This window comes from Hipposideros armiger, unplaced genomic scaffold (assembly GCF_001890085.2).
Source record: "Hipposideros armiger isolate ML-2016 unplaced genomic scaffold, ASM189008v1 scaffold_1020, whole genome shotgun sequence".
Lineage (NCBI taxonomy): Eukaryota > Metazoa > Chordata > Mammalia > Chiroptera > Hipposideridae > Hipposideros > Hipposideros armiger.
Window position 1 is genome coordinate 355,547 of NW_017732370.1, and position 23,531 is coordinate 379,077.

The 23,531-nt window shown below is 45.4% G+C and overlaps 1 protein-coding gene across 6 annotated transcripts in view; it reads left to right on the forward strand.

Annotated features, from left to right (window-relative positions):
* GRIK4 (glutamate ionotropic receptor kainate type subunit 4) overlaps positions 1 to 23,531 on the forward strand; it is a 416,055-nt gene that overhangs the window by 204,615 nt on the left and 187,909 nt on the right. For 5 of the 6 annotated variants that reach the window (XM_019631615.1, XM_019631614.1, XM_019631618.1 and 2 more), the window contains 2 exons: positions 4,919 to 5,083; positions 19,051 to 19,148. In XM_019631615.1, the coding sequence (XP_019487160.1) occupies positions 4,919 to 5,083; positions 19,051 to 19,148 (263 nt within the window). Of the gene's footprint in view, positions 1 to 4,918; positions 5,084 to 19,050; positions 19,149 to 23,289; positions 23,374 to 23,531 lie in introns of those variants that run through there. The other variant, XM_019631617.1, reaches the window with a different exon arrangement.

Sequence of the window (23,531 nt, forward strand, 5' to 3'; positions counted from 1 at the left end):
GAGAGAGAGAGAGAGAGAGAGAGAGAGAGAGAGAGAGAAGGAGGGAGAGAGAGATTTGATGTCTTTTCGTAGAAGGGCACTAATCCTGTCATATCAGGGTCCCACTATTTTCACCTCATTTAACCTTAATAACATCTTAAAGGCTCTATTCTAAATTGTAGCCATGCTGAGGGTTAGGACTTTGACATATGAATTTAGAGAACATAATTCAGTCCATAGCACACATCTTGAATGTGTACTCTGCAAAAAGAAGGGAACAAAACTGATAGGCTCTGGAATAGAGCACTACATATGTGTTGCCTCCTATGGTGTAGGTGTCATTGGGTCCCCTGTGTACTGATGGGGCAGAGCCAAGTTCAGTGTTGTGCCACAGCATGAAAAACCTGATCAAAACATTTCTAAAGTCACTCCTCTCACCCTAGAAGCCCAAGTTCCCAGATCCCCAGGGGACATGGGAATTTTCTGAGAGATTACTTTATTAATTTCTTTTGTTATAAGTGATTAATTAAATATTTAATAGAATGTAGATTGAAAATTTTCTAATAGTGAGGTCACATTGCCCAAAGAGAAAGATAGCTGTGCCTAGTCTGACAATGTCATGCGGATTGGAGGGCATTACCTGTGGGAATGTCCAGAGGGCCAGGGTCCAGCCTATTGGTGTTTTGGAGTTGATTTGCCTTGGTGAGACTTCCTTTGTGGTGACTACAAGCCTCACATGTCCTACTGAATATTTGTGTCTCCCCAGTATTCATATGATGGAACTCAAACCCCTGATGTAATGGTACTAGGAGGTAGGGCCTTTGCAAAGTGATAGGTTTGGATGAGGTCATGAAGGTGGGGCCCCTATGATGGGATTAGTACCCTCTTAAAAGTGACTAGAGAGATTATTCTTCCTCTCTCTCTGCCACCTGAGGACACAGTGAGAAGATAATCATTGCAAACCAGGAAGCAGGCCCTCACTGGAACCCAACCATGCCAGCACCCTGATCTCAGACTTCCCAGCCTCCAGAACTGTGAGAAATGAATGTCTTTTGTTTAAGCCACCCAGTCATGTTGTAACAGCTAGAGCTGACTAAGGCATCTCTACCTAGTGTACCCTCTTCTGAACAGCAAATCCCTGGGGACCCAATTAGAAGGAAGATGAGCCGTGCTTAAGAGTTCAGAGTCTATGGCCTGGGATCACCTCCCTTCTCTACCTCTCACCAGCCCTGTGAGTGTGGGCAGGTAGCTTGACCTCTCCGAACTCCGTTTTCTCATCTCCAAGTGAGGATGACACAGACGACACGGTCACCTCAAAGAGCTGTTTGAGAGATTAAATGAGGTCGTGTCCATGAATCACTTGCACTAACGTGTTTGTGGTCCCTGAATAAATGTGCACCTATAAACATAAAGCTTGTATGTCATGGATCTAGTGCCTCTTTCACGTGACTTGTGGGATGGCTCTGCCAATTTCTGACATTTTATTTTTTTAATTTATTTTTCAATTACATTTGACATACAATATTATATTAGTGTCAGGTGTACAACATAGTAATTAGACATTTGTATATACCATATGAAGTGATCACTCAGTAAGTCTAGTACCCATCTGACACCATATATAGTTATTATAATATTATTGACTAAAAGCACAATGAGATATCTAACACCTGTCAGAATGGCTATCATCAATAAATCAACAAACAACTAGTGCTGGAGAGAATGTGGAGAAAAGGGAACCCTTGTGCACTGTTGGTGGGATTGTAAATTGTTGCAGCCACTATGGAAAACAAAAAAATTAAAAATAGAACTACCATATGACCCAGCAATTTCATTCCTGGGTATTTATCTGAAGAAATCCAAAAGACTAATTTGAAAAGATGCCTGCACCTCTATGTTCATTGCAGCATTATTTACAATAGGCAAGGTATGGAAGCAACCTAAGTGTCCGTTGATAGATGAATGGATAAAGAAGAGGTGGTGCATATATACAGTGGAATATTACATGGCCATAAAAAAGAATGAAATCTTGCCATCTGCAACAACACTGGTGGACCTAGAGTGTATTACGCTAAGTGAAATGAGTCAGACAGAGAAAGACAAATACCATATAATAGCACTTATATGTGGAATCTAAAAAAAACAAAATGAACAAATGAACAAAATAAGAACAAATTCACAGATACAGAGAACAAATTGATGGTTGCCAAATGGCCGAGGGATTGGGGGATTAGTGAAAAAGGTGAAAGGGATTATGAAGTATACATTGCCAGTTATAAAAATAGTCATGGGAATGTAAAGTATAGCACAGGAAATATAGGCAATTCCTGACACTTTAGATGTCTGTTTTCTGTGCTCTAGGGCTAGGCTAATGGTTTCTATTATATTTTTAACAGTGAAACATTTTTTTTCCACATCAAGTCTTATGTGGAACACTGCTATCTAAAACTGATGGATATGGAGCTGTGCTAGTTGAAGCTGGTGTGTGGCTAGAGACCTCTGTGAAGCCCCCTCTGCTTCTTGAAGGAGTCCATTTGAGAATCACTCCTCCAGACTACCTTATTTTCCTTCTGTTCCCAAAGTCTCACTCCTAGGACAGTATAGTGTAATTGTTTAGGCTATTGATTCCTTAGTAGCAGTCTCATTCTGGTCTTGCTTTCCTAAAATCTATTGGGGGGGGGGGAGTTTTAGGTGTCCCCAGTCTCTTCAGTCATACATACATTTATAGCCTTTTGGCCGCTCCTGCAGGTGGTGAGTCCCATGAGTTGTGCATGATCTTGGCGACTTAACTCACAGAAGCCCACTTTGTTGCCTAGGTCTTGGGATGCACCTCTGTTGCCCAATATATAACCAGCCTGTGTAAGTGAAATCTAATTTTTATTGTTCAATAAGGCTATGCATATAAATAAATCCACAAATCAGAAAAAAATGCTTTGTAATATTCTCTGTCCTGGTTTTTAGTTTAGAAAATGGGTCACAGTAGCTATGGGAGCAATATACAGAAAAAGATAGCATGGCACCTGAGCACCTCTATCCACACCAGCCGCAGAAATTCAAGGACCACATGTTGGTAAAATCTATTTGGCCTGAATTCCCATATTGCTTTTCTGAGCCTCAGAACTCTTTCAACTTCTGAAAGGTATGCTTGATAGTTCTTTTTTTGTAACAGCTTTATTGAGATAGAATTCATATACCATACAATTCAATCGTTTAAAGTATACAATTTAGTGGTTTTTAATGTATCCACAGAATTGTGCATTCATCGCCACAATCAATTTTAAAACATTTCACATCTCCAAAAGAAATACTATATGCACTAGCAGTCACTCTTCATTTCTTCCCAGTTTTAACCTCCCCACCTGCACCCCTACCCACCACCACTGCCAATAGGGCAACCACTAATCTACTTTCTGTATCTATGGATTTACCTATTCAGGACATTTTATATAAATGGAATCTTCCATGTGGTCTTTTGTGACTGGCTTATTTCACTTAGCATAATGTTTCAGGGAGTATCAGTACTTCATTTATTTTTATGGTCAAATAATATTCCATTGTATAACATTCCTTTGTCAGATAATATTCCATTGCCACATGTTGTTTATCCATTCACCAGCTGATGGGTGCTTGGGTTTTTCCACTTTTTGGCTATTATGAATAAATCTTCTGTGAACATTTGTGTACAAGTATTTGTGTAGAGAGTTTCAATTTCATAACTTCTCCTACCAAGAGAATGAATGAAAGGGCTGGCCGAATGGCTCAGTTGTTTAAGAGCTCGCTCAAGAGTGAGAGCTCTGAGCAACAACGGTTCGATGCCCGGCCCGGCCCGAGCTGAGCTGCCACTGAGCTGGCAATGGCTCAGCTAAAAAAAAAGAGAATGAATGATATCAATAGTTAGCTTTATTGAGTGTTTACAGTGCGGCAGTTACTGTGCTGAGCACTCCACTCTTGTTATTCATGTAATCTTCAGAATAGCCCAAGGAGTAGTCTCTTTCCCCATTTTACAAATGACGAAACTGAGGTCCCATGGCTAATATGAGGTGGAGCTGGGATTTGAACCCAGGTTTCTATGATACCATAACACTTATCTTTAATACTGCTTACAGAAGTTGGGCAGCTACTGGCACTATACCACTCCATTAAATGGACGCCAGTCACATTGATTAAGTCACACAGGTTACATTTATATTGGGTCGTCGGGAAAGTCATGACACATTTTTGCATTGAAAAACATAGAAAAATATGACTTTCCCGGCGACCCAATACAATGTGCCACTTACCTATATTATCTTTTTGAATCCTCACATCAACCTCATGAGGCTCTTACTATTCCTGATGTTCAGTGAGGAAAAGCTCAGAGGGACAATATAGCTCAGTGGATGATATGGCTTGTCAGTGTCAGAGCCTGGAGAGCCAGCGTTCAGCAGTATCTTGCAGCTGCTCCTCTATATTACATCTCTCTGTCTCTCTCTCTCTCCCTCTCTGTCTCTCTCTCTCTCTCTCTCAAACCTCGGCTTCTTTAACCTCTCACTTGGGAGAGTTTCTAATAAAATACAGTGTTCGAAGGGCAGCTACTATCTCCCTTCCTTTGCACACATGTACCTGTGTGTGCATGGTGATATATATCCAAGGGTGTCACCATGCTTGGGCCTGGGGACCTCATACAGATAGACCCCCATTGGTCATTACAGGACTGCTGCCATGACATTCCAGGATTCCTGAGGTGGATCCACAATTAGAATTCACTGCTCTACCTGGCTGCCAACCAAGACCCTTAGAATGTAGAGGACTTGCTTCGAGGACAGTTCTGAGGGTGGCTGGCTGGAGGGGTATGTGGGAGCTGCCTGGAAGAGGAAGGTGACCTTGGTGGGAAATTGCAGAAGGAGGGGGGGTACCGGTAGAGGATACCAACACTCTCCATGTGGTTGCCTGCCCACAGCTGCTATCTTGGATGACCCCATGGAGTGCAGCAGAGGGGAGCGGCTCTCCATCACCCTGGCCAAGAACCGCATCAACCGCACTCCTGAGAGGCTGGGCAAGGCCAAGGTCGAAGTGGACATCTTTGAGCTTCTCAGAGACAGCGAGTACGAGACTGCAGAAACCAGTACGTAGAATGGGCAGGGCTGCCCTCTGCTTCCCTTGCTGTCAGAAGAGGGGCTGGTGTGAGCTGCACCCATCCCCAGGCCTGTGATATAGATATTCCCAAGGGAGGGAGAGAAACATACACCAGGAGGCCCTAGAGAGCTTAGTCTAGATGAGAGTCCCATGTTTTGTTGCAAATCATGGGTGGAGTAGAATTAAGACAGGAAGTTTCATTCATTCATTTACCCGTTCATTCATTCCTTCATATGTTGAATCATTCATCCTCCTGGACACAAATCACTGAAAAAAGCCTTGTGTGATTAAGCAGAGAGATACAGCCAACATAAAGGTAACTTAGTCGTTGTACATCTTATGACCTGTCTTGCTTTCTTGTGCTGAAGGCAGTGCTGTGGGAAGAAACTGGGACTTGGGACAACGTTCGAACACTCACTCTGTGGCTAACCTTGGACAAGTCACTTATCTTATTTAACCTCAGTTTCTTTATCTGTAAAATGAGAATGCTGGGATCCACTCTGCAAATTTTGCAAATCGTGAGATTTAAAGGACTTAAAATATAGGAAAATTTTCGGTGAGTTGCAGTGCTTTACAAGCATACACAGTTGGTCAGTCAGGTCACACATATGGAGCCCCTTCTATATGCGGGGCACTGCCTTTAATTCTCCCAACAACCTGAGAGTTAAGTGTTCTTATTCCCATTGTATAAGAAACTGAAGCTGAAAGACTGGATAACTTGCCCAACCACAGAGCTAGTCAATGGCTGAGAAAGGTCTGGACCCTAGACTCACATCACCACCCTGCAAAGTCTAGAGCACAATCCACTACACCTCCCTTGGAGTTCTCTGGCATGTGGCTGATCTTACCTTGAATTTACAGCATGAGCTTCTAAGTAAGTGGGCTAGTAGCTTGTAGCTAAGCTGAAGATAAACAGCTCAATTTGAGGGGGAAGGGAAGGAGCCCCTCAGCCCACAGAGATGATAACATCCATTCCCTAAGACTTTGGAGTGCCCGTCTCCTCTCTCTTTCTAGCTCTTTTCAACCTTTAACAACACTCAGTGGCAAAAACAAGCAAAACAAAACAAAACAACCACTTGCTCAAATACAGAGGGTGCAAAAAAAATGTATACAAATTTTAAGAAAGGAAAAAACTGTATTAAAGTTATAATGCTCAACATGTACTGATAACAAAAGATGAATACAAGTCACATTTGACTTCTGCAATTACAAGAGGTGCTCAAAGTGGTTATTACCATCAGCATCCAACATTTCTGATTATGGGGAACTACTGCTTGAGCAACGTTGACCAAAGTGTCCCCTTGTATCGCTGCCCATGCCATTTCAATCCCTTCACACACTACTATGCGTCTCAAACTTATCACAAATATGCGCAATTGTTAGGCATGTTGGAGGTTCTGTTGCATACTCACGCCTCCATTGTCGTTGTACTTCCACAACGTTCTCGAATTTTAAATAGCACTTCAAAATGGTCTTACGCTTCTCAAGCAACACCTGTACTTCCACCATTTTCCTTGACTGTCCTGCTTATTGCGTGGTGATGGTAGCATTCATTTGATTAACGCCATCTCTTGAGCGAGCATCGTACTATGCATTGCTACAGTAATTCAACTCAACTTCAAAAAGTAATGCATAGATAACATCTCTTAAAATGTGCACACATTTTTTTGGCACCCCCGGTGTATCTGTTAGACATCTGGTCTTTTATGAATGGATCCAGCAATGCTCTAATTGGGCTACTAGTATTGCAAGAGAAGAAGCACATTCGCACTGGCCCAAGCATAGTAGGTAGGGTATCCAGAGAGGGCAGGAAGGCAGGATGGCAGCAGCCCTCCCTCTTGGTCTCAACTTCTTCAATGTTCTTAGGGTATCAGACCCATGCTGTTTCCTTTCTGCTCGTTTGGCTTATTCATCATGCACCTGTCCCATAATGGCCAGCCAGGTCCAATTTACTCTTTGTTTATTCATTCAGGAAACTTTAACAGAGCATTTACTCTATGTCAGGCATGATTCAGGATATCATGTTTGGGAACAATGAGGAAAACAAGACAGGCAAGGTCCCTGCCCTCAGGTGGCTTTAGTCTCTTCTGTGTGCATGTCATTCATTTATTCACTTGATCAGTCAATAAATATTTTGTGAGTGTCTCTTGTATACTCTTCTAGGCAATGGGGATTCAGCAGGGAACAGACAGAAATCCCAGTTGTCACAGAGATTAAATTCTACTACAATGAAAGGAAGATTTTTTTTTTAAGATTTTATTGGGAAAATTGGGGGAGGGGAACAGCACTGGGGAATCGGGAAAGGGAAACAGACAAGTTACTGTCCTTTTGTTCTTCAGTCTAGTTGTAGAGGACGTTGCTTCACTGGTCCATGTTGGTATTATCATTGCGCTCTTCCCGGGTGAGGCAGATCAGTCACTGGTCACTGGACAGCCACTCAGGGAAGCTCTTGGCAGCTCTTGGTAGCTCATGCCTGCTGCCGGCCACTCACAGTAGCTTATGGCAGCCCACTGCAGCAGAGGCTGCAGCCTATGCAGTTGCCGGCCACTCACAGCAGCCCAGCTCCAGGTCAAGCTGTTGTTCACAATCTTAGCTGTAGAGGGTGCAGCATCACCGACCCTCATGTGGGATCCGAACTGGGGCCCTGCTGCTCAGAGCTGGCATCCCAAGCCAACTCTTAACCAACGTGCCACTCGGCCGGCCCTGAAAGGAAGATTTAACTTTCTCAGGATCTTCCAAATGAAATCTGAAATACCAGCAATAACTTCTTGTGAATCTCCTAATTCAGTCTGCAGTGTTTCTCCAGGTCCGCAGGTCTCAGACAAAGGTCTGGATTTCTAAGTAGTTGTGTAGTCTATACTTTGAAAAACCAGCTCCTCCTTCCTTTTCTTTGGTGCTTCTGGGATTCCTTGGCAGAACAGAGAGCACAGACTGCCCATTGCCAAGGGGGGTCATTAGCAGATGTAAATTTTCTCTTCAATGACCCATGCAGCCTGGTTCAGTAGAGTCAATACATCTAAAATATTAAGCCAGGGGCCAGCCAAGTGGCTCAGTTGGTTAAGAGCATGAGCTCTGGGCAACAGGGTGGCTGGTTCAATTCCCACATGGGCCAGTGAGCTGCACCTGAACTGAGCTGCCAACAGGTAACAGGATGACTCATCTGGTGATAGCACGTGCTAACAACAAGGTTTCCGGTTCAACTCCCGCATAGGATGGTGGGCTATGCCCACCCACAACTAAGATTGAACACAGCACCTTAAGCTGAGCAGCCACAAGCTGCTGATGGGCGGCTGGATGGTGAGTGGACTTGGAGCTGAGCTAGCTGTGCCTCCACAACCAAGACTGAAGGACCACTACTTGGCTGTTCCCCTTCCCCAATTTCCCAACACTGTTCCCCTTCCCCAATTCCCCCAATAAAATCTTAAAAATAAATAAATTAATTAAAATTAAATAAAATATTAAGCCAGATGAATCAGGGGAATAAAAGAAACTGATATCTTTATTCCACATTGCAGAGCTTTGGGCATCTTTCTAATGCCCTTCTTTTAGGTACCAAATATTTTATTAGCAGGTAGCCCTTGGTTCATCTTTTACATATCAATGCATTTGAGTCATGATTAGCATTTGTTAGAAAAGACGGCTTCTGGATCTTTTTACCCCAAAGGCGGTTCATCTGAAGCCAGAGCTGCTCCCCTACGAAGGATTTTAAACACCACCCAGATAGTTCATAGAAAGGTTTCAGCCCAGCTCTTTCTCTCCCAAAGTAAGGGGGAAGGCAGGTGGTGGGTTAGTGCTATTCGCTGAAGCTGGTGGGGGCAGGGACTGGACCTCAGTGGCAGAGTTGGGGGAGGAAATAGGAGGGAGACAGGAAGGCTGGAGGAAGAAGGAACTTCAGTTCTGTGATCTCTATTTTGGGGAGACTGTGTGGTATAAAAAGTAGGAGCCTGGACTTTGGAATCCGACCGAACTGTTTAAATCCTGGCTCTACTATTTACAAGCTGTGTGACTGTGGATGGTAATATCACCCCCTAGGGTCACTAAGAGCATGACATGAGACAGTGCAGGTGAGGTGCTTAGCACCATGCGCATAACAGGTGTTCAGTAAGTGGCAGCTATGGATTCTGTTGTTGGCTTTATTCTCTGACTCTCACTTCCTCCCATCTCCTACCATCACCTCCTTCCCTCCTCTGTTTCAAAGTTCAGCCATCCTTATTTGGCAGCATCATTTATCTCCCAGGCTCCTCTCAAATAGCCTGTCTTAATGTCAGCATGCCTCATGGGGCATTCCTTGTAATTGGATATTCCCTTTCTCTTTCCAGTTTTCTGGACTTGATACATCTGATAGCTTTGAGCCTTTGGAAGTTGTGGAGGACCATCCAAAGCCAGCTACTGCCAAATGTCATAGGTTGTATCTTCCCTGGGCTGGTGGCCCAGGGCTAATTTGCAGTTAACTTAAAACTATTTTAGTGGCTCTGAACAACATCCTCAACCTCACACCTGTCACCCTGTGACTAGGGACTCTACTTCAGGATGAAAGAGATCCTAGTGATGCTCTTGGTTATGGAAAGTAAAGGCTCTGATCTAAGTTGGGGCAGTGGCAGTCCTACAATGTACAATTGTGCCTGCTTTCAGCAACAGATGAGTTTCAAAAATCTCTGCACAAATCATACTTAATGAACCGTATTCAGAGAGGGCGTGTCAGTCAAGGGGAGTAATGGCAATTTCGGAATCAAAGGTTCTAACATGTTAAGGAACTAAAGATGCTGGAGTTTAACTTCCTCATTTGATGGTCAAAAATGAGATGGAGGGCCGGCCGAGTGGCGCGATGGTTAAGAACTCGCTTGGGATGCCAGAGGGCCCCGGTTCAGATCCCACATATGAGGGCCAGTGACACTGCCCTCCACAGCTAAGATGCTGAACAACAGCTCAACCTGGAGCTGGGCTGCCATGAGTCGCCGGCGACGGCGTGGGCTGCAGTCCCTGTGGCAGTGGATTGCCATGGGCTACCGTGTGTGGCCAGCAGCCAGCGTGAGCGGCCAGCAGCCGCAGTGAGCGGCCGTCCAGAAAGCCGGCGACTGATCTGCGTCGCCAGAGAAGAGCGCAATGATGGTGCCAACTTGGGCCAGTGAAGCAACGTCCTCCACAACTAGATTGAAGAACCAAAAAACGACAGCAACTTGTCTGTTCCCCTTCCCCCAATTCCCCAGCACTGTTCCCATCCCCCCAATTCCCCAATAAAATAAAAAAAAAATCTTAAAAAATATATATATATAAAAAAAAATGAGATGGAAAGCATCACATGGGGGCATTAATTAATAACAAACCTGGAAACTGGGAAGGTACAGTAGAAAATCACTCCAGCGTCTAGCTGGTTCACTTAGATTTTCATAGAGTGGTTTTAAATAAAGTGAGTGTTCCTCTAAAGCTTCCTCAAACCCACATCTGATTCCTTCCACCTCTGCCCTTTTACCATCATTGCCTCAGGCTTCTTGATGTTTGACTTCCCTACTCCCACAGATCTGAAATAAGAGGATGGACAAGACCCGTGAGGTCATCTCCCCTCCTGCCTGGCCCTTCCCCGCTTCCTTTCCCTTATATCCATCTCGTATCTTATCTCCACCTCAGCCTTTCTTGTGCAGGGTCCTCCCACAGGCCTTGCCCTCCTCTGTTCCTCTAGATCAGTGTGTCTCCTGCAGCTAACGTATTAGAGCTTCACTAAGCGCCCATCCCCTTATCGCCTGACACCGGGAGGCACCCTCGCTGCTGCTGCTGCCAGAGCCAGTTTGAGGTTTAATTTACTGCAGAACTAGAAGCAGAGCATCCTTGTCAACCCCCCGCCTCTGCCTTGGACTGTCTCTATGAGGCCAGTCGTGCTATCAGACATCCATACTGTTGCCCCTGGAAACCCAGAGGTGCCCTGGTTACCTGGGCCCAGTGGGCCTGGAGAGCGGCAAGGCGTATCATGCTCCGGCCTTGTGACTGTTCTTCCTGCACAAGTTCTTGAGCTTCTTGCAGGCTCCGAGGCCATGACCTCTGGTGGTTCGGAGCTGCATCTAGTGAGAGCTAGCTTCTTTCAGTCAGTTCAACAGAGTGAATCCAAGTCAGCATAAGGGAAAAAAAGAGAGAAACCAGAAGGGAAAGGCATAGGAACAGTGATGAGTCATTCAACAAACATTCTTTGCCTCCCTTCTCTGAGTTGCCCACATAACATGCATAATATGGACTCAGAAACGCATTGAATTACACAGTGCTTAGAAATCTTATCTGGTCCAACCTCCTCATTTTACGGATAGGGAGACTGAGACTCATGGTCTTTTCAGAAGGCAGTTAAAACCACACATCTGAAAACTGACATAAACCTCAGTAGCTCTGCTGTGGGCCAGGGAGTGCCTCAAACAAGGGAAGAGGGAAGTCAGAACTAGGTCATAGGTGTAGCTGGGCCGGACCTTGGCATGTGGGATAGGTAACAAAAAGGGAACAGGGCATTCATGCAGAAGGCATAAAAGCCTAAGCAAAGGAAAAAAAAAAAAAAAAGCGAGAGATGGGTGTGGCTAAAACAGGGAGTTTCTGTGGGGGCGGTGGTGAGGGCCAGGGTGGAAACAGTCCTACAGAACAGCAGTCAGAACTCAGGGGCTGGAGTCAGACGCACCAGGATTCTAATCCTGCGTCTGCCAGCACTGTGGGCTTTTATCCTGTGCCTCAGATACCTCTTCTGTAAAACAGGAATAATAAGAGTTCTCATTTCATGGGGATTAAGTGAGATGATACACTTAAAAGACAGAGCAGTGCCCGGCAGTAGGGTGAACTTACAATAAATGTAACGTATTAGTAGTAGTGGTAGTACAATTGGTATAGTGACTCCTCCCTCACTGGGTGATTGATGGTAAGGACTCTCATCTCTTAGCTCGGGGCCTGCACAGGGAAAGCCCCTGGCAGGGTGGTTTGGGACCAGGCTGAAGTCTTTGAATGATAAGCTGTTGGTCACGTCCTAGGATGTGATGGTGCAGCGACCTGGTACTACCGCCCTCATACCCTCCCCACTTGGCTGAGAGGCTAACAAGGCCAATCCATTCAGCCCATTGTCCACTCATGGAGAGCTGAGAATGCAACCCTTTCCTGCAGGCTTAGGCACAGGGAAGAGATGGTTCTTTGGCATTGATTAAAGCCATTGTTTGCTTTACTTGTGGACAGTTAAGGCTTCACGTGGTGCTGAGCGTGCAACATAACCAGGCACAAAGGGAGAAGTCGCCACCCCCTGCCTGCCCCTCCCCACTGCACACACACACTCACACACTCTCCTCTCAGGCTTCAGCTCCTGGAAGTGTTTTGATGTGAAGGACTCTGAGTTCTCCCAGCCCCTCTGCTTCACATAGCTGTCAGCACCTGGTGACTGGGATTGTTTACCACAAGGGCTCAGAGATCAGCTGAGTGACTCATCTAGCGCATGCTGAGAGTTAGGAGGCTGGGCTTCCATGTCCCCTCCCAGGGAGCTGCCTATGCCTATGATTAACCTCTCTGGACCATCTGCATCACAGCCAGACCCTTCCCTTCCCTGTGAAGACTCAGAGAAGTAGTAAGTTCCCATGAGTCCTTCCTGTGTAGCTCAGGTTTCTAAGGGGACTTGGAACCCAGGCCGGAGCTGACATCTTGAGGGGAAGAAGTCCCCTTTCTTATAACACCCCATCATGGTCTTTTATTCTAGCAGCTGCTCTGACAGTTGCCTTCCAACTCCTCTGCTGGCTGGGAAACTTCGTTGCCATGGCAATGTCACTCTTGTCTCCTGGTTTCTTCCATGCTCCCTGGGAGGCAGAGGTAAAGTGCATCTCCCTCCCCTCCCATCCTTCGCACAAACTGCTAAGAACCCTCACAGAGACTGGCAGGGCCTGCAGGATCAGGGTCCCGGAGGTCCTTTATAAATGATTTCCATTTCTATTGAGCAGGGCATCCTTCATAGGGAATAAAAGAGCAATTCCCAGATCTCCGCAAATCCCCAGGCCATGGCTGCTGGGAGGATGATAATTCAATTTCACTGGACTCATTTTAGATCATTTCAAGTCAGTTGAGCAAGCAGCTACTGAGCAATTGCTTTTTGCCAGACTAAATAGATGTGACAGCTGCCCTCAAGGAGTTTCTGATCCAGTGAGAGAGATGGGAGCTGGACATCAGAACAGCAGGCACATGTTCACCAAACCTTTGAGGCCAGATGTGTTTAGAATCCAGAACTTCCTATATATTAGAAAGGTCATGTTGTACATAAACCATATATTAAATAACATCTCCAGCTGGGCTTGGGGCAGAACCCAATATTCAAATATATGCATGCTTATATTCAGACATACATATTATAAATAGCTTCACATCTGTCTTTATAGATCAGATTTGGCCACCAAATGAGTTTGAAGATAACCATCCTGTTTCAGAGCCTTTTGGATTTAGGTGTTGGGAATAACGGATTGTGGCCTTCCATAAGAATTTATCTTTAGGAGAAAATTCTCTCTGTTTGAGACCCAACATAATGAGCCAACTTGAGGCAGAAACTGGACAGGAATTCAGAGAAGAGGGGAGCTGACTTTCTCTTAGGCAGCTCTAGCAAAGAGCTAACTCAGAGCCACAGCATGATGTGAAAAGAGGAATAGAGAGGTGCCTTCTTGCCTAGGGGCAAGATCTGAGCTGGGCATTGAAGGATCAGTAGGAGTTTGTCAGGCAGAAGAGCAAGAATGGGCCTAGACCATAGTAGTCTGGGGTGCTAATTGACTCCTTCTCAGAAAAGGTTTTTAAATGAATAAAATGAAATCGATAGGATGACCAAGGAAACTAATTTATGCAAGTGAAGTTAAAATATTTTAATAGTGATACATTAATATACGAAGGTCAGACAATTAAGTCCTCGAACTGTGTAACTACACGATGGAAAGTTTGTGAACTTAATTGTCTGATATTTGTATGTGCTACTTTATTAATATGTTAAATAGCCAAGTCTAGTATTAAGTCTAACTACTGTTATAATTTTGAAGTAATTATGAATATAAATTATATTTCAAGATATCCGCAGCACTGTAATGTGATAGGAAAACATCGTAATAATACCTGTTGGTGACAAAGTCACAGGTACTATTAATATACTATGGTTTGCCTACATTCAAAATGGAAGGGAATGCTAAATTTCAATTAGGACTTAGAGAAAATAAGGTCATTTTTCCCAAAAAATACTCACGGATACTGACTTTTACTCCCCAGATCTCAGGCAACAGGTTAAGAATCTCTGGCCTAATCTGAAAGAAATACATGTACGTTGCAGTAGGCTCAGGGAGGAAAATTTGGAGTGTATTCTAGGTGAACTGGTGTGAAGTGGGAGGAGGTGCCTTGGGAGAAAGGGTTGGAAGGGTAGGAAATGGAGGAGATCAGGTTCATTTGGATTTTACTTGCTCATCAAAAGAACTTTTTTTATAATGACATTTTATTTTTTATAATGATGTGTTATGAAAGGAGTACATGCTCATTATGGAAAGTAAGAAAAATAGGAAAGAAAATTTTTGTTTAACTGGCCAAGGCAATCTCTATTAATATCCCAGTTAATCGGTATTAACTGATGGAGGTTAGGTGGTGCAGTGGTTAAAGAACTAACTCTGAAGTTATGGGTTTAGTGTTCAAATCCTACCTCTTTCCTTTAAACTTTCCTGTCCCATTTTCTCATCTGTAAAATGAAGGTGACAGTAATAGTAGCTATCTCATTGGGTTATTTTGAGAATTAAATAAGTCAATTCATATAAAATACTTAGTATGGGCCATAATTAGCACCCAACAAATGTGGACTTTTATAACATCTTCTTCCAATCATTTCTCAGTGCATAACTATTTTCTGTATTTGCTTAGCTGTAACCTTCATAAAAATATACATATAATTTTATATCCTGCTTCTTTCTCTTAATCTTATTACATAAATATTTTAATACTATTATAAACTGTCTATATAGCACTTTAAATATCTAACTAATACTTCATTTATGTATATGACTCACACTTTAAATAGCTATTCCCTTATGACTAGACACTTGGTTTATTTCCAGTTTTCCATGGAAAGTGTTGGCTTCAGTGTGGTTCAACAACTATCAATTAAGCACATAACTCTGCAGGCCCTGCTCTAGATATGGAGGATGCAGAGATAAATATGACATGCTTTCTACCCCGCAGGAGCACACAGACCTATGTTTTAAGATTATAATGTGCTTCACAGCTTAGAGAACATATTGGAAATGAAGAGTCTTGGAGAGAGACCCCTTAGGAGGCAGGTAGTAGCAGTGGCAGTGGGAATGGGAAGGAGAGGACAGTGGGACATGAAGATAAACGACCAAAACCTGGCCCCTTGATTGATATAGCAGGTGAATAGATTCGGTGAGAGAAGGTGAGGAAGAATGAAGCGTGACCATGGCTTTGAGCTTGAGGAGCTAAGGAGAGTGAAGCGCAGTGGTTAAGAACTTGGGCTTTGGTGCCAGATGGGTCTCCGAGGTCAAGCCCAGCTCTACCATATTACCTGTGTCATCTGTGACAAGTTACTGAAATTTTCTAAGCCCCAGTTTCCCCATGTGTAAAATGGAGATAATAATGAATCTTCTTCCTAGAAGTATGCAGATCAAATCAGATGATGTATGTAAAGTATATAGTAAATATGATGTAGTAGGCGTGATAACGAGAGTTGCATGGCATGTCAGTACCATTCTAAGCATTTTTAATGTACTAATTCGCTTTCATTCTCACAACAGCCCTATGAGGGAGGTGCTGGTAGCATTCCAATTCTAGAGATAAGGAAGCAGACCTAGAGAGGTTTAGTAACTTGCTCAAGGTCTCACTGGTAGAGAATGACAGAGCCAAGACTCAAACCCAGATGGTCTTTCCTCAGAGGCCATGCTCTTAATGACTGTGCTTTCTGCCTCTCTGCTGTAAACATATTGAGGGAGTGATAAAAGAGGGAAGGCCCTGTGGTGACATCCAGCAGGTGGTTGGAACTGATTTTGTAACCCAGGACATAGGTCAGAGTGTAGGATCACCTGGTCAGAGATAAGAGTGGAGACCACAGGGAAGGGTGAGATTGCCTAGGGAGAATGAGTCTTAGGTAAAATCTGAATTTAGCAGGCAGAAGAAGGAAAAGTCAGCAAAGAATATGAAAAAGAGTGGTCAGAGAAGTGGATGAGAATTCGGATGGGAAGGTGATATGAAATTATAAAGAACAATGCAGTCAACAGCATCAGATGCTGCAAAAAGAGCGTAGGATGAAAACTGATAAGAGGTCATTGGTGACCTTGGGAAAGCAAATCCAGTAGAATAAGATGGGGTTGAGAAGAGATGGGTGAAATGGCAGCAGACAAAATAGGTGGCTGTGAGAGCGCAGAATGAACATTGGATGGGTCAACAGACTTGAACTCCAATGCTGGCTCTGACCTTTATTAGCTATGTGACTTTAGGGGAGTCACTGTACATCTCTAGGATGCTGTTTCCCAATTGGTAAGATCGGGAGCTGTTATAAAACCCAACCCTGAGGCTGCTGTAGGAATTTGATGGCTGATGAGCATCTAGTAGGCATAAGTTAAGTGGGCTGAGATCACTTTAGATAACTTACACGGAAATAGCTTGCACATTCTTCAGAGGTAAAGCCTGGTCATGCCACTGGAAATGGTTCTGACACATAGTACTGATGGGTGGCCCTTAGACACCACTGTCCCCAGCCTCTTGGTCGGCTGAGACCTGTGATGTTGTAGGATCCCTGTCTGGACCACAGGCTGAGAGAAGACCTTGTAGATCTGTCCTTCACGGGGTGAATTGCAATGCTGGGGTTGGTACCCTTGTGCTCCACCCCACTACCTGCACCCCATTGGGGCCATCATGTGGCTGTGTGGCCAATGGTTAGGCCTCTGTCCTAGGAGGAAGGGCATCCAGGTTGCAGGTGTGGCTTTGCAGCCAACTCAACAAGGAATCTTAGACTGCTCCCTCAACCTCAGTGTACTGGCTTGGGAAATAGCTCTGCCTGATTCTGATATGAATTGGAGGAAAATGTGCCCAGAATCAAGCTCTGAGTTTTGCAGAGAAGGATGTCTTGTAGTGTGAAGGGGAACCTCAGTGCATATTCTGAGGGGTGGCTCCTTGGTTCTAATATCACAGAAGCAAGAGAATTATCTGAAAACTGTGTCATGTGCTCCTTCCATCTGTTTGCTCCTTTATATCCTGTCTTTCCTTTCTCAGTCTATAACATTTTGAAATCTTAGATTCTGTCCTCCTCTTCTGACTGCATGTTCCATCCAGCCACTCATTCACTCAGTGAATATGAACTGGGCACCTACTAGTGCTAGAAAACATTGTGATGGACACCAAGAAAATGAAAAGTGGGGATTTGGAGATAGTATGGTTCAGCTCCTGCCCTTAAGGGGTTTGAAATCTAATGAGAGGAGAAAGACACCTAACAACAAACTGAAATAGACACACAAGTGTCTTAGAATAGAGGGACAAACCAAGGGCCTTGGGAGCCCTGGGGAGGATGGCTTCCACCTAAAGGAGACCAGGAAGGTATAAAGAGAAGGTAGCATTTGAGGTACTCCTTGACAGGCAAATGAGTGTCTATAGTAGAGGAGGGAAGGGCACCTTCTCAGGGAGGCGCAAGGTCATGCAGCATGTTGGTTGGTCAAGAAAGCACCTGCCACACTTAGTGAAGTAAGTGCGCCAGTCTAAGCTCAGGGTGAGGTGAACGGAGGGTGGCCTTGAGACATGAGATCCCTTCCTGCCTCTCACTCTCTATCTCTGCCTCTTATTTTCTCTTTCTTCTTCTCTCTGCCCTGTTCCTTTTAACTTTAGCTAAGTCTGCTTTTTTCTCTATGCCTGCATCACCTTCGCCTCCCTTCTTATCTTTGCTTGTCTGTCTCTCTTCCTTCCCAGACCCTCTTTATACTGGGGGAGACTAACAGGTTGCGTGCTGCATGGCCGTTCTGAGAGCTGGGTCCTCCACCCTTGCAGCAGCCGTGCCAGAGCTCCTAACACCCAAACTGCAGGCCAGGCTGGGGATGGACTGCAGATCTCCACCATTAGCTTGTGCCCTTCAGTGACAGCCCAGACAATGTATGAGGTCTGACAATTAAGTTTGCAAACTTGTTGCAACAATGTTGCTAGCCTTTTCTGATATCAGAGGGATTATTCATTATGAATTTGCACCAGCTGGAAAAACAGTTAACCAAGTTTACTATTTGGAACTGCTGAAAAGGCTGCGTGAAAAAGTTAGACAACCTGAACTTTTCGGCAATTCATGGCTAGTGCATCATGACAATGCACCAGCTCACACGGCACTGTCTGTGAGGGAGCTTTTAGCCAGTAAACAAATAACTGTATTGGAATACCCTCCCTACTCACCTGACCTGGCCTCCAAATGACTTCTTTCTTTACCTGAAAATAAAGGAAATATTGACAGGAAGATATTTTAATGACATTCAGGACATCAAAGTTAATATGATGACAGCTCTGATGGCCATTCCAGAAAGAGTTCCAAAATTGCTTTGAAGGGTGGACTAGGCGCTGGTTTTGGTGCATAGCTTCCCAAGGGGAGTGCTTCGAAGGTAGTGATATTCAGCGATGAGGTATGTAGAACCTTTTCTAGGATGAGTTCGCGAACTTAATTGTCTGATCGCGTATGTACCCTATTGGTGGTGACCATATGTTGTCATAACCTGGGTCATTTCCTCATTTGATACCATCCATAAAAACCAGTAAAACTGCCCTAGAGCCCAGAAGTTCAAGGGAGGGGAGGCACTAGATTTGGAAGTGTGGGAGACGGGAGGGGACCCACGGTGGGCAGAGGTCAGGGGCAATGGGTGAAGTTTAAGGACTCAGAGGCGAAAGCCCAGGCAGGGTAGGTGGCCCACAGCCCACCTGATGAGTGCCTTGTTTCTTTTCCGGTTCTGCTCCTGTCGCTGGCTGCAGTGTGTCAGATCCTCCCCAAGGGGGTGGTTGCTGTCCTGGGACCATCCTCCAGCCCAGCCTCCAGCTCCATCATCAGCAACATCTGTGGGGAGAAGGAGGTGAGTTCCAGGTTGGGGGGCTCTCTGCAGACTGGAAGCCTGTGCCCAAAGACGTCATGGATTCTGAAGGGCTGGAAGAGCCCGCGAAGGCCTGGTTGGTGTCGCTAATGACAGAAACGTCAATACAAATCAAAGAAGTGTTCCTTCCCTGGGCACTTACTTTGTCGGGGTGGTTTGCTTGGAGGAGATTCAAAGAGGTTTCGCAACAGGATTTTCAAGCTGAGCTCTTCTGAGTCATAGGATCCTGTGTTGGGGGCGGGCGCGCGGGCGCGGGGGGCGGGGCTTGCTGGCAGTGGGAAGAGGGAGAGAGGCTGGTGTCGGTGGTGGTCTTGGAGAAGCCATGAGGGCAGAAGTCTGAGCTGTACGTACCAACTCTAGTTATCAGTTTAGATGTTGGAATTCTGGGGAAGAAGGCCTTTGGGGGAAGGCATTGCTACATTTGATTGGTATAATAAAGTTAGAAAAATCTCTGCTTTATAAGTTCTCTAGAAAATAGATTTTAGTTTGCTTTTTTCCTCATTCACCAATTCCAGTGTTTACCCCTCCAGGCGGTAAATTCCTCCTTAGGTGTCATCTCAAACTGGAATCTCTCCGGTTTCAAAGTGTTGAGTCCATTTCCTTTAGCTGTAGCTCCATGGGAGATAAAGACAATCAGCTTAAGTTTCTGAGTAATAACCTGCTCCCTATTCTATTAACTCTCTCCCCCCTTCTCCCCTAGAGAAAACAAGCTAGAAAGTTCAGAGATTCTGTCTATTGCGGGACTCTATCCTAGTCCTTCCTGGAATCAGTTACTGCCTCTCCTTCAAGTATATCCCCAGGAGACAGTGACGAAGTGACCCCTGTTCCTCTCTCTGCCCCCAAGGGCCCTCTTAGCCAGGTTCTTCGGGAACAGATGGAGCTTGGTGGCGAGGAGGAGCACTAGGCCAGGAGTTGGGGAGGGGCAGAGAGGAGGGACAGGGGATGCAAGGAACGATCTTGCACCTGTGCTAGGGTCCTGGAGGCTCAGCCTTGCAGAAGCTTTAGCCTTGGTACAGTCTGGCTCTTAGAAACCCAACAGGACACTCACTGCAGGACAGACACCTCCTTAGCCAGCTGCCACTATAGAGGCAGCAGAGTAGCAGACAGGCCCCGGCCTATCCCAGGCCATCTGGAGCCTACTCTCTTTGATGCCACCACTTCCCTTATGATCAGATGGCTGGGTGTGTCCCTGAGGCTTTGAGCAGAATATTTATCTTCCCTATTGCATGAGCCCACGCTCAGAATTGTGACCTACGCATGAAAGTGCCGTGCAGTCCTAGCTATAGTCCAACGGTTGGTCTTGCTCCCCCAGTGCCAGGAGTGGCCCTGTGGGCTGAGCCCCTGAGCCTTCTTGCCATAGATCAGGTCCAGGTGGACAACTCCCTATCCCCCACTCCCTCGGTGTCCTGAAAGATGACTTTTGAGCGAGCCCAGGCCAAAAAAGGAGCTTCTGTCCCACAGTAGTCTCTTCCAGTGTCTCAAAGGCCTCAGCCCCAGGATGCCGGATCCGATGTTTAATTTAAGTCTCTCTTGTCATGCTCCAAGTAACAGCTCAAATCTGGCCGGTTGTTATTCCAGCAATTGCTGTGATCTTCACCAAATGAGGCTGCCAAAACTTCAGCTCCCTATTTTTTTCTTTTCTGCTCACGCCTTTTTTCGTTTCTCCTCTCTCCCACCTCCCTATATTTTCCTCACTGTCCCTTTCAGTTATTCTCCCAACCCCTACTCCAGAAAGGCTTCTTCTTGGGGTTCAGTGGACATTTTAGCTCAGCTAACACATCCCTGACACCTCTTTGGCATTTCAAGCTAGAGGTGGAGACTGATTTGCACCCACCTTCCCAATTCTGTGCTGTTGACCAGCCAGACAGGTTGCACTGCCCAGGGACTGTCTAGGTGTTTACCCCTCCTTTGTCTGGTCATGTTTCTCCCAGAGCAACCTTTGCTCTTCGTTCAGATTACACATTCCTTTTAATATTTTATGGGCTGAACTGCCTTGTACTGATTCCCCTCAGCTCCAGGGAAGAGAAATGGAGTTCTCACGAAGGAGTTCATTGCCTTAACTCCTTGTAGCCCCTGTGGCTGGCTGCTTCCTGCCTTGCTGCACTCCCCTCCCTACTCACCTCTTCTTCTCCCACACACCTCCAGAATGACTTCCTGGGATGCACTTGCAATTGCAAATTAATAATGGATTGGTCTCTGTCCTAGAGAGGAAGTCAGCAGGATTGGCCTGGGCCAGCCCTGCCGGCTCATCAGTGCAGCTGGCTGCTTCGTCAGCAGCCTTAAGAATGGCAGGCTATGCTGGGTACTCCCCACCAATTCCCCCTCCTAGGGAGGCACCTCAACCCTCACCCCCTGCACGTACAGCTCCAAGAGCTTTTTTGGGAGCTTCTACATTTTTGGAGAAAAGGGGACGAGAAGGAGAAGAGGCATTGCCTGAACACGTACTGCATGTTAGGCAGTGAGCTATCACATCCTTCACACAGGATCTTATTTTATCTTCCCAAAGCTCCAAGAAGTACCTGCTGTGATCTCCATTGAAATGAAGCTTAGATAGGTTTGCCCCAAATAACACAGCAGGACCTGGATGCAAACCCAAGTCATTAGACTCTACAACCCATTTGTACTTCAACCCTTTTGAGTTTTTCCCTGATCCATCATCTCTAGGACCCGTGGATTCAAGGGTATTTCTAAGGATACATTCTACAGAGGGGCAAGTTAGCTGCTAATGGAACTCTGTAGGTGGGATGTCCACACAGGGAGGGCCTTGGTCAGAGATGCTCAAATGTGCAAGCCAGCCAGCCAGGCCACCTTGCCCCTGCCCAGCCTTTGTCTCCATCTTACCCCTTTGTGACCTTTTTACCCTTTCAAGGGGCATTTGTTAGTCATCTTAGACAGATCATATGGGATGTAAAATACAAGCTGAGAAGAAAGATTCTTTATGACATACCCAGGTCAACTTCACTCTTTAGAGTCTTGTCTCGTAATTTACTAGACTCTCCCCAAGTCTACATTTTTCATTCTCTGCTGGAAATATTGGTTGCCCTCTCCCTATGGTCAAAAGGCTAATCCCAGTTGAATTCAGAAATTCTCTCCCTAGTTTCTGCTTCATCTTTACCCTCCCCTCACCCAATCTCAGAGGAGATACCGTCTCTGGCTGGCCCTCCCAGAAGTTTAAAACAATAAGGTAGCAGAGTCTTACAGAGATCATCTCAGTATCATCCCAGACTCTGGGCCAGCCCAGGCCAATAAAATCATTTTTAAATAACCCATGCGAGAAGCCAACCAACTCACCCTCAGGAAGTTCTTCCTGCTGTCTACCCTCCTTCTTACTTGCCTTATCATCCTGCTTAATCCCTGCTTGCTGCAATTTAGCCCTCCCATAGGGCACTGGTCCTAAGGAAGGATGAGGGTTGGGGTTTCAGCCCCATCTCCAATAGGGGCACCAAGCAGCCTTCAGCTCTCTTGGCTCTGGGTAATAGAGATGAGGGAGACAGAACAGAATCAAACTGGATGGCAACTTATTGCGTTTTAACTTTCTTATTACCTACCCAGCAGCCTAAGCTGCCAATAAAGCAGCCATCACAGCCTGTTAACATCTCTTCCCAAAAGGAGAGAGGCAGAAGGCAGGGGCAGTGTCTCCTGGAAATGTTAGTAATAGACCCAGAGGGACGCTGACACCGTCCTCATGAAGCCGAAGCGGGTCTTTACTTGCCTGGCTCCGTCTGGAGGCTCTCTAGGTGGTTTCCTCAGCCTGTGACGGATGCTTCCTTCTCTATATGCATGTTTCAGGGGGAACCCACGCAGGCTTTCCCCCAGGAAGTTTGTTGGTAGCTGGTTTATATACCTGTTGGCTATGCTGGGCTGATGGCCTCCTCTCTTAAGTCCTCAGGGAAGTGTTTTTCTCTTTCTGCCATCTGTGCTCTGACTTATTAGCTACAGGTAAAATATTATAAGGATTATGCCCTCAAGAGCCATTTGTCTAAGCTGCTCAGCAGTGGGCAGTTCATCTGAGAATAAAGGCCTATTGTTTTACCCTCTCAGGGCCACAGACCCCAGTTCCAAGGTCCATAGTACATATACATATATAGGTCTCCATCTGAAAGATTTCTCTTCCTGGGTCTTCCTATCTTAAGAGTTGTCAGGGATGTCACCTTGTCTTCTCCTGTGGAATGGGTGCCCTGAGTCCTGCAAGTTCCATCTCCTACTGGTGTGTGGCAAAGATCTTACATAAAATAATGCATCCTCCACAGCCTTTTCTCACACATGGCTGGCTTTCTTTCTTTTTCTTTCTTTCTTTCTTTCTTTCTTTCTTTCTTTCTTTCTTTCTTTCTTTCTTTCTTTCTTTCTTTCTTTCTTTCTTTCTTT